Source organism: Colletotrichum lupini, chromosome 1 (assembly GCF_023278565.1).
Source record: "Colletotrichum lupini chromosome 1, complete sequence".
NCBI lineage: Eukaryota > Fungi > Ascomycota > Sordariomycetes > Glomerellales > Glomerellaceae > Colletotrichum > Colletotrichum lupini.
In genome coordinates, this window is record NC_064672.1 from 1,349,130 (window position 1) to 1,363,922 (window position 14,793).

At 45.3% G+C, this 14,793-nt stretch overlaps 1 protein-coding gene across 1 annotated transcript; it reads left to right on the top strand.

The window, feature by feature from the left end:
- Positions 1–3,720: 3,720 nt before the first annotated feature.
- On the top strand, positions 3,721–4,863 carry CLUP02_00372 (cyclin; the record flags this gene model as incomplete). Its single annotated transcript, XM_049279422.1, has 1 exon — positions 3,721–4,863. One exon carries the CDS (start codon positions 3,721–3,723, stop codon positions 4,861–4,863), a length of 1,143 nt encoding a protein of 380 aa, XP_049135379.1.
- Between the last annotated feature and the right edge of the window lie 9,930 nt (positions 4,864–14,793).

A 14,793-nucleotide genomic window follows, 5' to 3' on the forward strand; every position in this document is an offset into this window, starting at 1 on the left:
TGTGTCCTCCTCCCTCTTGAGTCTTGAATCTTGAGTCTTGATCTGCTCGGACGTGATTCTCCTTTTTCTCTATTTCCAAATCAACTTGCATCATCGCCGGCATTCGAGGGCTGTTGTATTGAATACGACAGTTTGTCATTAGTCCTCTCCGCATCCAATAGCACCACCGCCGGGCTTCACCACCATCCATCAACCAGCGAAAGCAGGGAGACGGAGCAGAGACAGCACCGACTCGGAGGTACTCCGGAAGCTACCGATCTACCAACGCAGAACGCGTCTCTTTCCCCCGATTTCATCTTCAACAACAGCCGGCCTGGTTAATACGAATCGGATCTCTTCAATACTTGTTTTTTCCTCTAGTTGCCGGGCTTCTTGTTTACCATTCTGTTTACTTTCCTCGGATTTCTTGTTTATTCTCAAATATTGAACCCCTCCGTTGCTGGTCATCGCGTCTCCGAGAGGTACATCCCCAAGTTGCTCGTCGCTCCTTCCCCCTCGAGCCCCTCCAACGACTTTCCCATTCCAGTGGCTCTGTCGCCCCACAGCTGCCAGTAGCGCCTTCCAACTGTGCACCACCACGGAGTACTTCGTACGCACTCTCACACACAGACCAAGCGTCGCTCCTGCCCGCCCGCGCGCTCTCGTCCCATCCCATCACTTCGCCGCCAGCGCCTTTCCGTCTGCCGACTTGCCAAGGCTTTCCTCCAGATAATACCAATTTTGATCCCTTTGGTCACGGCCGCCATCCGCCGTCTCCATCACCAAGAGATTTGGAACTGGAACTGGAACCGAATACTCCTTATTGGATCTATTGAATCTTGCTTGGATCGTCATTTTCCGTCTCGTCCCTGTCGTCGTTGTCGTCGTCGTCGTCGTCGTCGGATATTTCGCCCACACGAGTCTGAATTAAAAGGCAGACACCAGCCTGCATTCTTTCAGCCATCAACTCAACCACCAGCCATCAAGCAATCCATCAATCACCCACACTCTCTTCACCATCGACACTTTAACCCTCGTGTTCAATTCCGCCTTCGATTCTGCCCGAAAGCCTCGAACCCTTGGACAAGCACCTGCTGCATACTGCATCATAGCGTGTGTGGTTCCCAATCAATCTCATCCACCCAATCCAGTCGACCCCAACTGCCCAACTTGGACGTCCCCTGCTTGCGGCTTTCCATTCGCAGAAAGACAACCTGCACCGCCTCGCACCCAACTGCCACCGGACACACTCCCGATACTTTGCACGGTCGAGAACTTTGAGAACGGCATCAAGTACCCGCTACCTCCTTCTCCGCGCAATTTTGACCCGTCGGTCCACGTACCCCATACTCTCCACCGCATCGCCCTGAGAAGTGGAAAGCGGATTCAACTTCGGAAAAGTGCATTGCCAAAGCCTCGCTCACTATACAACTTTGACCTTACACACGGTTCACGTTGTGCCCAACCTTGGACGTTACCGAACCTTCTCTACAGGATACGTTATACGTTAGGGGACACTGCTTGACAACTGCCCTGTCGTCATTTCCATCTTCCCAGCACTCTGGTCCAGTAGAACAGTTCTCTGGACACATTGCTTGTTGCATCGAGAGACTCCATTCCTAGGACCATCCCGATTCCTAAACACCTTGACGTCGGTACCTTGTTGCCCTGTAACGTCAATATCGACTTAATTCATCTGTCAGCGACACTTTGCGCCGGACAAACCTTCGAGTCTGGTCTCTCGCTCCGAGTTGAAAGGAGTGTCAATCATTTTCCCGTCTTCGACCGCCGCTCTCACGTTTTCGGACTTCGGATCCCGGCCGAACAAAGCACACTGTTGCTGCTGACCAGCTGCTCTGCTCTGCTGCACATCCGACTGCATCGCAACCGCCCCGCGGCCCCGAGAACAATTAATCAACAATCGACATTCGTCTTGCACCGTCCGCTGGCTCGGAAGCTCTGATTCGACCGTCCTCGTCGTTGCGAATAATTTCGATCCTCAAACGGATCACCGCCGCCCTGCCGCTTCTACCGCCTTCAGGTAGAGCAAACTAATACCGATACCTCACGGATACTCCATCCCACTCCCTCATCCCGCTCGCTGCCGAGTAGCCTTGGATTCACGACGCACGACCCAGCCGTCAATCTTCACTTGCTTAATCAATCCGATCCAACTCAAATCGCCGACCGTTGGCTCAATCTGTCCTAGACAGTGGTCGACGCATCAAGCTCATTTCACGACGAGACGAGGAAATCGCATCGACGTCTCGACCCTTTCTCCTAAACTCAAACCCAAAAACCACAGGCCGCAATAATCCCTGACTCGCCCCCGGGTCGATTTACTTGACGCCGTCACCTCCTCAACCGCAACTCTTCCAAGCGCTTGGCAAACTTGACTCGGCTCTCAGCGTCCGTTTGCAGAACCTTGAAAAGTTGTCCTATTCCTCCATTCGTCATAGGCCACCGGGCATTTTCCAGAAGTTTGGGTTTTGGTCTGTTCACTGCCATTGTCGTCGCCTTGAACAATCGCAATAAGCATTAGCCGCCATACTCCAACTTCTCTGTTTCCAGCATCCAGGAAACCCACTTGACCAGCGCCCTTTCGTCCTTCTTTGCCGACGTCGTTGGCGTCTACCATTCTACTACATTCACAAATCGCCACCTGCCGGATACTCGCCGACATCGCCGAAATCGTTTTTCTATTCCGCTATACCAGCACATTCACAATCATTGCAACAATACCCACAACACCGCAGCTAGACCAATCTCTCCGTTGATACCGACGAGATTTACTTGTTTCCGTGTCCTATCGACCGCGGCATCTTTGCACCGCCAAGGCCACTTGCGAGAACCTCGCAGCAACAATATTACACTCCTTCGTCTGGGCAGACTCAGACCGTACGCGAACTTACTCTCCAAGAGGGTAGCGCCACAGTCCCATCTCTGATTTGAAGGTTAAATACAGCAGCACGAAAAGCAAACCCACCGACTTGCAGCCGCTCGCACCGAGTCTGCAACCCGCGAGAGTCTAGAGATCCAGACCCCTGCCGGCCAGTCCGCTTACCCCCCCTGCGACCTCGCTTCTTTTGGACAACTTTCTTGTCCAGTTCTGCTGGTGGTTTATCGACACACCTCTTTTCCATTCGGAGCATCGTCCACGCCTCCCTAACCACCCCCTGCCACCCAAACCCAAGCACGCCCCTCCCCCCTGTTGGCCTTCACACCCCTGCACCCCTGGGATCTACAGCATTCCAGCCCACCCCAAGCATCCAAGCCCCCCCAGCAGGCACTTCCGTCGGCGTCCTGCTGAGACTCCCCTAAAATACTAACCCCCTACTACGCTAGCACTTGACTAGCGGCCCCCTGACAACCTGCCCACTCAGCCTCGTGGACCGCACGTCACCCACTGACGACTGGCTGTTCCGCATCCCTCTCTACCAGGCTCATCCCCAGAGGCTGGCCCCAGCAATTGCGACGAGGCATATGAACTTCGCCACACACCACGCTCGTACCCTCCTTTTCGTCTGAATATATCAGCCCAGCCTGCCCTTCTACCATTCTCTCTAATCTCCTCTTATTTCGTCACTCTTCAACGAACTCTTCACCAACCAACAACAAAAGGAACACTCCTTCTACACCAAGGAGCCCTTGACTGTTACTACGACTCCACTTGGAATCATCATCTCCATCTCCATCCTTCACTACCAACCACCTCATCCTCAACCACATTACACATACACAATGGAGTCACGGTCACATCTCAGCTTGGCCGAGCTCAACGCCGCCGCCCTCGACCACTTTGTCTACCAACCCGTCAGCAAGTCCATGATCTCGTACTTGGCCGGTGCCGCCTACAATGTCATCTCATGCGACAGTGCTCTGATGCCTCCCGCTTCCGCAGAGGCCCAACGTCAACAGCAGCTTCCCCCGACGCCACCCAGGACACCCGAGCCCCGCGCCGTTCGCACCGAAGACGCCGATTTGCCTACCCTCGAGGCCTTCATTACACAACTCGTTGTTTCCTCCAACGTCCAGGTCCCTACTCTGATGTCTACCCTGGTCTACCTCACCAGACTCAAGTCCCGCCTCCAGCCCATGGCCCGCGGTCTGCGATGCACAACACACCGCATCTTCCTTGCTGCCCTCATCCTGACCGCCAAGTATCTCAACGACAGCTCACCCAAGAACAAGCACTGGGCCACCTACAGCCACGTCAACAACGATTTCTCCAACTTTGGCTTCAGCAGAACGGAAGTCAATCTGATGGAGAAGCAGCTTCTCTTCCTCCTCGACTGGGAGCTCAGGATCTCTGAGGAGGATCTCTACCGCGAGCTTGACCCCTTCCTGGCTCCTATCCGCGCCGAGATCGAGGCCAAGCATGCCCGCCGCATCGCACGCCGCCGCAAGCAAGAGGAGGAGATGCGCCGCAGACACGAGGAGATGATGTACAACACCTACCCCAGCCCCCCGTCATCGCGTGCGAGCTCCCGCTCCCGCCTGGAATCGCCCGACCACGCCCGCACGTACAGCGGATCTTCCATCACCCCTCCCGGTCTGTGCTACAGCAGCAGCTATGGCAGCTCCGTCAGCTCCTACGCTCCTTCAGTGGCATCGAGCCGGTCTCAATCGCGTGCCACCACGCCTCTCGACAACCCCGCCGACGAGCCGTACATGTACGTTCCCAACGGTAGCTTGTACGAGTCGCCAGTGGAGGTGCACATTGAGCAGCCTGCATCAACGCTTCCGAAGCGCAAGCCTCTTTTGCCCTACGAAATCAGCACCGAGGAGCTCCGCGACATGCAAGATGGCACAAAGGCCAAGAGAGCCCGCATGGGCCGCGGGATGTGGGGCCGCGTCTTCGGCGGCGCCGTGACTGTGCGGTAAACCTGCTGCGCAACACAATTTTCACCTTTGTCACAGCCTCCATTTTTACAACTTTTCTCACGTTTTGAGCCACCCCCCAAAAAAGCATGGTGTTGGATTGTGCTATAGAGACATCCGGGGGAACAGACTTGATTTCACCATCTTTTTTTCCTTTTTCTTTTATCCGAAGGCGTTGGTAATGGACTGGTGGTACATGGACTACGAATCGAGGATAGAGCATCCTCGGGCATTTGCATATATGGAACGGTGTTGGGCGGACATTCATGAACATGATTTTTCTCTTCTTCTTTGGGTCATTTGACGTCCTCGCATGGTAGAGGGTCGTCGTGTGGGATTAGGATTGGGGAAACTGGCACGCCTCGGCTTAGACAGTCTGGCACATACTTTAGCCTAGCAGCAGTACGCGGGTCACTCATCGAAGTCGCAACTGCGAAACTTGATACCCCTACAAATGAAAGCAACGGGCCTTGGCCCGCTTCCAAACAATTATCTCGAGTTCCCGACTCTTTGGTTATCGTGAACGGTGAAGTCGACTCCTGCTTGCAGCTCGGGCCAGACTTTGACAGAGTCCGGAATCATGGTCTACCTAGACCGGCTGGTTGGCGCTAATGAGAAAAATTTATTCTTGTATGGTACCGGTATGTCTCGATGAGAACCCCTCGTGACGGGTGAATGCAGCCAGCCAGCCAGCCAAACCGGCGGTGTGGGGGTGGTGGTGGTGGTGAACCGTGAGCAGCCCAGAGGGAAGGAATTCGCATTCAGCGGACAATGCGAGACATTTGATCTCGTAAAGACAATTGTGGGGGTGGTAACCTAGAGGGCGATGCTACGCTGCCGGTCATTCCACCGTGTTCTCATGTCTGCCCGCGGCATACTCACGGGATCGCATGCAGTTGGGATTGTTCCGATACTTTTTTCTTCTCTCTTTTTCCCTTCCGTCGGTGATGTAGTCGATTTCTCCACGGTAATGCAGAGCATTTCTTGTTTTTTTTTTTTTTTTTGGTTACTCTTCACGATGCCGGGTCATTTCTGGAAGGGTAAAATTCTTGATTGTACTGATTTGCATGACGTGCCATGACTTGATGAAGAAGCTCATCTTTTTCACCCCGTACTGGGATGTCAATAGCTATAGGTTTGTTAGGTCGACAGATTCACTCTAGTCACGAACATGCACCGAGCGACGTCAGTACGCAGGGCAGGCAGGGGCAAATCAGCGTGCGCGGTACGGATACTGGGGGCACGAATCGGACGAGAGAGTTTTTTTCTATTGCTGCAACCTTTTGTCGGTGTGTTTCTGCGTTTGGTTCTTCTTTCCCCCCTTCCAAAGGATGCGGTCAGGTACCTCGGAGAAGTTAGAGAACGGAAGAAACCTTGAAAGCCACCCAAGGATCCAAGATTTGCAATCGTAACGGTCTTTTTTTTCGTCACGCCCGATCGTTGGGTAGACGATTTCGGCATCTAGAGGTACCGAGTATCCGTATTTGGGATTGAAGGAACCGGGGGGAAGGAATAAGTGAGACCTATGGGATTTCCCGACGACGGATGCGGGTGTTGGGGAGACCGGGTACGGGGTTTTTCACGGGGGTGATGACTTTTGGCTGAACGGACGGAGGCGGACTGGAGGGCGTGGACGTTTACGTGCGGTAGTGGCTTCGGAAGGAGATGTGTACCGCGAGCCCGCAAGCCTCTGGATCTTGTTCTTCACCGATTCAAGGAAGGGAAAAGGAGGATGAAAGACAGATTTGGGAGTGTGTTTGGATCGGGTTTGGATACGGGCCTGTTGGCTTGGTTCACTCCCCTTTCCCCTTCCCCTTTCCTAATCCCAACCTTCCGTAGGTACCTTATCGGAGAATAGCGGTCGATGATGCCGGTGCCGGCGGTGGGATCGGAGGAGGAGGAGGAGGAGGAGGGGTCCAGGCCTTGGATATCGCGGGGGATGGTCGATTAGGCAGCCTCGAAATCCGCTTGATGATAGCGTACCGTATTTGACATGACCACTGACAGCCCAGGCTCATGACAGATTTCCAAAAAATCCAACAAGCTCACAGTCTAGATCTAGGCTTTTCCTCTTCCTTCCTTCCCCCTCCCCCATCTCTCCGCCCTCCGCCCCCCTTTAGATCTGGCGCTACCGCTACGTTGTGCTACGGTACTACGGTGCTGCCGCGAAAATAAGCGTCGGGCATCGTTCCGGGTCTTTGGGTCACTTGAGAGAGAGGGTAGGTAGGTAGGTAGGTATTCCGGAACCCCTTCACGGAGCATCCCGAAAAAAGGTATCTGGGGTCGGGACGTCAGAGTGGTGAAAGTGTGTCCGCTCTATTCCGGTTCCAGTGAAAGGAAGTTCAGAATCCGAAAAGGACGAGGGCGAGGGGGGCTGAGTGAGGGTTGACGAATCCGATCGAAATGCGGCTCATTATACTTGAATAAACCTCCCCCGGTGAAAAAGGCCCAGCCCACAGGCTGTCGTCGTGTTTTGGGCATCTTCCTTTTCGCATCCATCCTGCTTACGTTTATCTCCGAATCCGCCGTGTATCCAACGGTTTTGAGAATAGGTACCCTACATCGGCGTTTTTTTGGGGGGCGATGCACATAGAGGTGTCGTGACGCATAATGTGGTTACACGGGTACGGTACCTAGTGTGTCAATGACATGTGCGATAAATTCGGCGGAATGGGCCAAAGTGAGGCGGATAAGCACGTAGTATCTACCAGAAATTCGCCGACAAGGTTTTCTCGATTCTTCGGGGTCCAAGAACATAGTGACGTCGGTAGAAAGGTGCCATCTTGGACATTTTGTTGGGCGGCAGCGAAAAGAAGAGAGTTTCAAACAACACTTCCAAGTTGGCTGTTGGTTTGCCTTGGGTTGGTTGGGTTGGCGTGGGATGGAGGGGTCTTGCTTGCTCAACCACCCCCATTTATCAGACACGTATGTTTGCCCTATCATGCAGTGAAATACACGTCTCTCGTCCCTCTAGGTACTCTTCGTCTGTGCCTCTAGGCGTTGTTATCACAAGCTTGAGGAAAATATGAGAAGTGAAAGACAAGGTCCAGGTCATCGCAGAATGCGCATCCTGGTGGATGATGGGGGCATTCAGGCTGCAATCGCAGTCGGGGAAAAATGTCGGTCAATGATCGGAATCTGGGATTGGAAGAGGAGGGGGAGGGGTGTGCGCGACCGATGATCGTGCGCCGTTCAGATTTCCGCCGTGCTTTAGGATGTGCATGTGTGGCTGGGGGTGGGGTGAAAAGGCAACGAAGAATGCATGCCAGGAAGCAGGATTCTTAGGCTCCGACCCCGCGAAGATGTTTCCCCTCCTCATACAGAGTATTGTGCAGGTATCTATTCCTACTCCTTACTCGTATGAGTGGACGAGGTTTGTTTGCCAGAGGTCGTGATCGTGATCGTGAGAAAGGACCTAGGCGGCCCAGGCCTTCCTTGCCCCTGGCCTAGGCTACCTAGGCATGCCTGGTCAAGATACGGATACGTGGATGACAGTTGCAGGGTGTGCGCCGCTTCGTGTTCAGTGTTGGGCTCCAGTAAACTTGGGAAGACCGGAGCTTCAGCCCATGCCTGGCCGCTGGCCGGCGGTCGGGGTCGGCGTGGGTCTCTCAAGAGTCGAGGCCGGCTCGGAGGGGCTGGGGGAGTGAGTGTTCATCAATCGACACTAGATGAGTCACGAGGTCGGGGGGCGCCGGGCCAGGTTTTGCGGTCGGATGACTGGCAATATTGGCTCAGTCTAACGGGCTCAGTCGACGGTTCCCACTGCAGTGCCCTCTGCCCGCCCAATCGGCTGTATGTCAGCTGTCTCTTTGAGGTTTGAACAGTAAGACCCCACCCCACACGACGGATTACCCCCCACGACAGATCACCCCATTTAGACGATTTTTTCCCTCCTTTAATACTACTACTACTATAATACGTAAGTAATAAATTATTAAAAAAAATCGCGAAAATTATACTGAAATTACTAGTAGATTTACTATGCTTAATTATATAGAAAAATATATTAAAAACGCATAATACGACGTTAGCTTTAATAAGTTAATTTAGAAAGTTATCATAAACTAAAGAATCTCCTATACTACCCTCTTAAGCCGGTTACGAAGTATTATAATAATTAAAAAGTTAAAAAAGGATTATTAAAAGCTTAGTAAATACTAAGAGTAATCCCTTATTTATTAAGTAATTTTATAAAGCTAATTAAAGTTCGCTCTAACTTATATTTAAATTAAAGAGTTTATAATACGTATTTTTCAATAAAATAGTAACTAATACCTATTTAAAAAAAAAAATCTTATATAAAAATCCTACGCTCTTAACGCTACGGGCCCGTTATATAAATTCTAAGCGCATTAAGTTTATTATTATTAACATTATATAAGCTTTTTAAAAAATCTTAATACTTTTAAATATTTATAAAATCCTAATATCTTTTTATTAAAATATAAATAAGACGGGTTTAATAAAAAGGAGTAATAAGGACTATTTAGTACTAAATAAGTTTAAAAAAAGATCTATTTATATTTAAACGCTAAGGGACTATACTTAGACCTTTATATTTAAATATATTTTTATAAATAACTAATACCTCCTATTATTAATTATTTTTAAAAAGTAAACTGTATAATAATAATAGTTCTTTATAAAAATATTAAATTATACTTTATAAAGCTTTATGTCTTTTATAAATAAGTAGATTTCGAATATAATTAGGCTAGAATAGCTAGTTAAAATATTTATTTTATAAATAAAGGTAGAGGCTTTGAGACTCCGATCTAAGCGTCTATTTATAATAATATAATTAAAATGCGGTAGTAGATAATATAAGTAAACGCCCTTAAAGTAATATTATTATATAAAATCGTTAGAAACGTAACTACTATACTTATTAATTATAAATAGACGCTTAGATCGGAGTCTCTAAGCCTCTACCTCTATTTATAAGATAATATAAGAGATTAGGCTATGAGCACTTAACTAGCGAGGCTATAATATAAGTATAGGTATATTATAAAACTAAAGCTTATAGAGTCCTTCGTAAGGGCTCTACTTCTTAAAAAGTTCTTTCGTAATAAGATCCGTACACCGGTCGCTAAGTTATCGGCGTCCTATCGCTAGCCGCATCCCGAATCTATTATAATTACTCCCCCCTTATATAACTTTAGTCCCCAAAGTTATTACGTAATATCTTTTTTTAACGCTAATAATAAAGCTATTAACGTCGTTATTCGTAATAGATTTTGTAAGGCGTTAATAATATCCTTTCTTACCTAAGAATAAGGTATTGCTCCTATCTCCTTATCTAATAAATACTTTATTATTATTATTTAGTAATAGCGCGCCGACTAGTTACTAAGTTAGTAGTATATATTCGTAGTAAAGTATTCCGACCGTCGTAATATATAAGAGCTTACTTAACCTTGCGGTTATTATTATTATTAAGCTATTGATTGTAATAAAAGATTTTTTATTCGTTACTAGTTACGTATTTACTTTTTCTTCCCTTTTTTTATTCAGCGACCGTTCTGCGAATTCTTTTTTATATAACTATATTTTTCTTCTTATAATATTCTAATTCCGTATCGTTTCCTAATTATAACTCTCTTACTATACTATTACTAAGTATCTGCCGAAATATCTACTATTTCGCGCATCTAAAATATACTTAATATAAAGTATAATCCTAAAAAGGGCTTCTACGGTCTCCGCAGTAGTGCTCCTTATATACGCTACTTAGCTAGTCTATATCGCAATATCGACGAGCTTATTTATATTACTAATACTTACGTTACTAAGTATATTATTTATTAAATTAATAAAAAGAAGTGTTCTACCGTAAGTCGTTAAGTCCTTACTAATCCGTTACCGAAATATTAGCTAACGATATTTCTTAGGTTCCCGAGGAGCTATATAGCGCTGCCTAGTTTACTTAGAATACCTTTATAGAGTTTTATAATGCCGAAGAGTAGGGTAGCTTTAACTCCCGTAAGCGCGGCCGCGTTCTCTACGCCTTTAGCTATGCTATTAGTACGTAAGAGAAAGTAGCTACCTATATTACTAACCCGTTAGCGGGTAGTAAGGTAAAAAAGGTCTACTTTAAATAAGCTACTCTCTAAGAGCTCGCTACTAACCGCGAGTATTTAAACTTATTAATCTCGATTATAATAAGTCGTTAGCGATCGTTTAGCGAATTTTCTTTTTACTAACTTAGATTTCTCTTCTTAGGCTAGTATCTTTAATACTAATAATAAGACTAAGATTATCTCCCGCTTTAGTTACCTCTAACCGGCTTACTTTCGTAACAATAGCCGTACGACTACTTTATAAAGTAACCTCGACGCTCTAGCTTAGTACTATAAAGAGACTCCTAAGGGCGTTACTATTACGCGTATTTAAAAGTTTTTTACTTTTCTTACTTTTTATAAACGCGTCGCTAAGTTCTTAGTAAATAAGGTACTTACTTATACCGTTACTATATATAGCGCTACTCCTATTTCCCGTAGTCCCGAGACTCGGACTCTTATTAAGAAGCGTACTCTTATTACTAACTATATTCCTAATAATAATAACGAGCGGGACGATTTTAGGTTTAAGTTTAATAAGTCTTAGCGCGAGGATACTAAATCTAAAGAGCTCGGTAGTAACTTAAAAAATTCTTTTTTTTAGTGTTATAATAAGCGCCGCCGCTTTAACGTTAATAACTCGCTAACCCCTACCCGCGACGCTCTCTTTAGTATAAATAAGGGTGCCCTAGCCTTTAGTTATATTGCTCTAAATCTTAATAAGGCTAGTATTACGCTCCTCCCGCTTTAGGCAAAGGCTCTATAACGGCTCGACGAGGCTATTATTTATACTAAAGTTAAAGCTGCGGGTTATAATAAGTAGTTCGACGTTACTAAGTTCTTTATAAATATTAATATTACTAAGGTCCCTTAGCTCGACTAGGACTACGAGAGCGTCGCCTCGGATAACGTCCCCCGTCCCCGACCCGTCGCTAACGATAATAGCGTTACGGCCCTTACTTCGCCTCTTACTCCGCTTCTTATTATAGCTCCCGTTATACCTCTTATTATAGCTCCTATTGTGCCTCCTATTATAGCTCCCGTTATGCCTCTTATTATAGCCTCTAATAGCGACTAAGTAGCGAACGCTTTATAAACCGCTATTATTAATATATATAATACTCTGCGTAACTTCGACCGCCTCCCTCTTACCTGTTATAGTATTAATAAGGTTAACGGCCTTACTCTAAGTAGTTAGCTAAGTATGCGTACGAAGCCTCCCCGCTTTTTACTTACCGAGCGGACTGCTATTACTAATTATTAAGTTTTAAAAGTATACGCTAGAGCTACTACTACTACTGCTAATATTACGTAGGTTACTCCCCTTATATAGTTAGATCTTAGCGATCTCTTAATAACGTATCGCTAAGGGTTATAATACTATATCTTTTTTTTAAGGATTGTGCTAAGCTAGATAAAAAGGGTTCTATAGTATATTATTAATTAACTTATCTTTAGTAACTTTTTACTACGAACTTAACGTTTATTATCCTATTTTATATATACCCTTTTTTTATAGTATTTAAATTTATTAACTACTTCCGCTACCCCTTTAAAATGCTTAATAGGCTCCTACGTATTATACTTAATAAGCTACTTAGCCTATTTAACGAGATATTATAAGTTTCCTCCCTCGCTTTATATTACGACGATTTCTTTAACTTCTTAAACGTCTTACTCGTCCTCTAACTTTAGGAGATTCGCTATTTAGTTACCGACCGTTTAGCAATTTCCCTATAGCTTAAGCTAGGAAACTAAGAAAATATTATATATTCTCCGATATTACTCTAGTAGATATACTCGGTAAGCCTATTTCCCTACCCTTTTAGTTATTACTATTTTAATATATCTTAGCGCTAGTTTATTATTTTTAAATCGCATATTCTTTATCGATAGGCTAACGACCTTTCCGTAATTAAACTCCTTTAGGGTATATTTTTTATTATAATAAGCTATTTAGCTCTTAAAGGCTTATGCCCACGCTCGCGTAGCCTAGGCCCTAATTTTTTTAATTTTTTAAACCCTTTCCCAAACCCCCTAGACTATAGCCTTATAATTAGGCATATATTTAACGTACTTAGGGTAGTAGCCGTATAGTACTATATACGGGGATATTTTTATAGTAGAGTGTTAACTATTATTATATATAAACTCGGCCTCTTTTAGCTACGCTACTTACCTATTTAGCGAGCCCTCGGCGTAGATCTTTAAATACTTTTTTAATATTTAATAAGTTCGCTCCGTTTAGCCGTCTATTTATAAGTAGTACGTAGTAAATAGTCAGCGACGTATCGCCCGTTCCTTAGCGAACTCTTTTTAAAATGCGCTTATAAAGAGCTTATCTCTATCCGTAATAATACTTTTAAACGTGCCGAACTTATATTCGACCTCCCGGTATAAGATACTTACTATTTATGCTACGTTAAGTATCTTAATAGTAGGTAAGAACTTTGCGAACTTTATTATACGATAAATAATAACTACGATACTATCGTACTCTACGCCGTTATTACGAGCGCTTAGTAATAGCCCCGTAATAAAGTCTATAGATATTTTTTAAAATAGGTATAAGGGTAGTAGTAGTAACTATAGTTGCCCGTACGGCTTATATTTTGGGGTTATAACTCCTAAATAATGCTTATAGTTCTTAACGTATTCTTAGATATTTTGTTAAATATCTTCTTAGTAGAACTTTTTCTAAATTAGCTCGAGAGTTTTCGTAGCTCTTATATAACCTACCCTATAGTCGTCGTGGTATTAGTAAAGGATTTCTATCTAAAAAGACTCTACTTAAGGAATAACGAGTCTTTTTTTAAAAAATAGTATGCCCTATTCGTTAAGTAAATATGCTCTTAGCTCGCTAGCCGTAGCGCGAACTCTTATTAATTATAATATATAAAACTCGTCTTTAACCTATAGTCCTCTAACGAGCTCCTTAGTCTCTAGCGAGAGACGGGAAGCGAATGCCGTTTTGCCCCTTATAAGCTCTTTTATAATAGGGCGTAAGATGTACTATTCTAGTATAATAACCCTAGCTCTATCCGACTCCTCTTTATCCTTACCGGACCGTTAACGAGCGTTTGCTAATAACTCTTTTACTTTCTTACCTCGAGTCGTTATAATAATAACTATTACTATTTTATTAGTGCGCCCTATAATACGCTACTAATATAGAGGAAAGGATTCCCCGTCCCTAAAGCTAGCCGATATCTAGCTAGGATTGCGAAGGGAGGCCTTAATTACTTAAACGTATACCTTAGTAATATTATTTTATCTTTTTAGGCTAATTATCCTTTACTAAACGTTAGGTAGTAGTTCGCTAATAAGACGTAGCTTCTAGGCTAGTATAAAGAGGACGTCCTTATAAAGCACTTCCCCCTTTATATAGTCTAGCTTTTTAAATAGACCGTCCGCCGGGTTCGTTTTCCCTAGTTAGTATTTTAAGTTAAAGTTAAATATTAATAGTTTATATACCTACTTTACGAGCCTTCCCTAGAGGTCCCGCGCTAGTGCGCCGATTACTCCTTTAAGTACTTAGTAGTCCGTTAGGACTATAAACTTTTATAAAAGGCCCTAGAAATAGTAAGCCTAGTGCTCTAGCCCTTTTATTATAGCGAGCAGTTCTTATTAGCCCGTAGCCTATCGCTACTCCGTATCCGTAAGCTTCTATAACTAATAAGTAACGGGTTACTATTCTTTATTAGCCTACTACGATAAGATTATTACGATAGCTTTAATTAAAGCGTTAGTTTTTACCCGTATAATACGTTATAGGTTTTAGTACGTAAGTACGGTTATTAAGGTAAAAGCGACCTTTAGCTAATTAAACGCCTCGTCTACTTCCTTAGTTTACTAGAAGTCCTTTATTTAC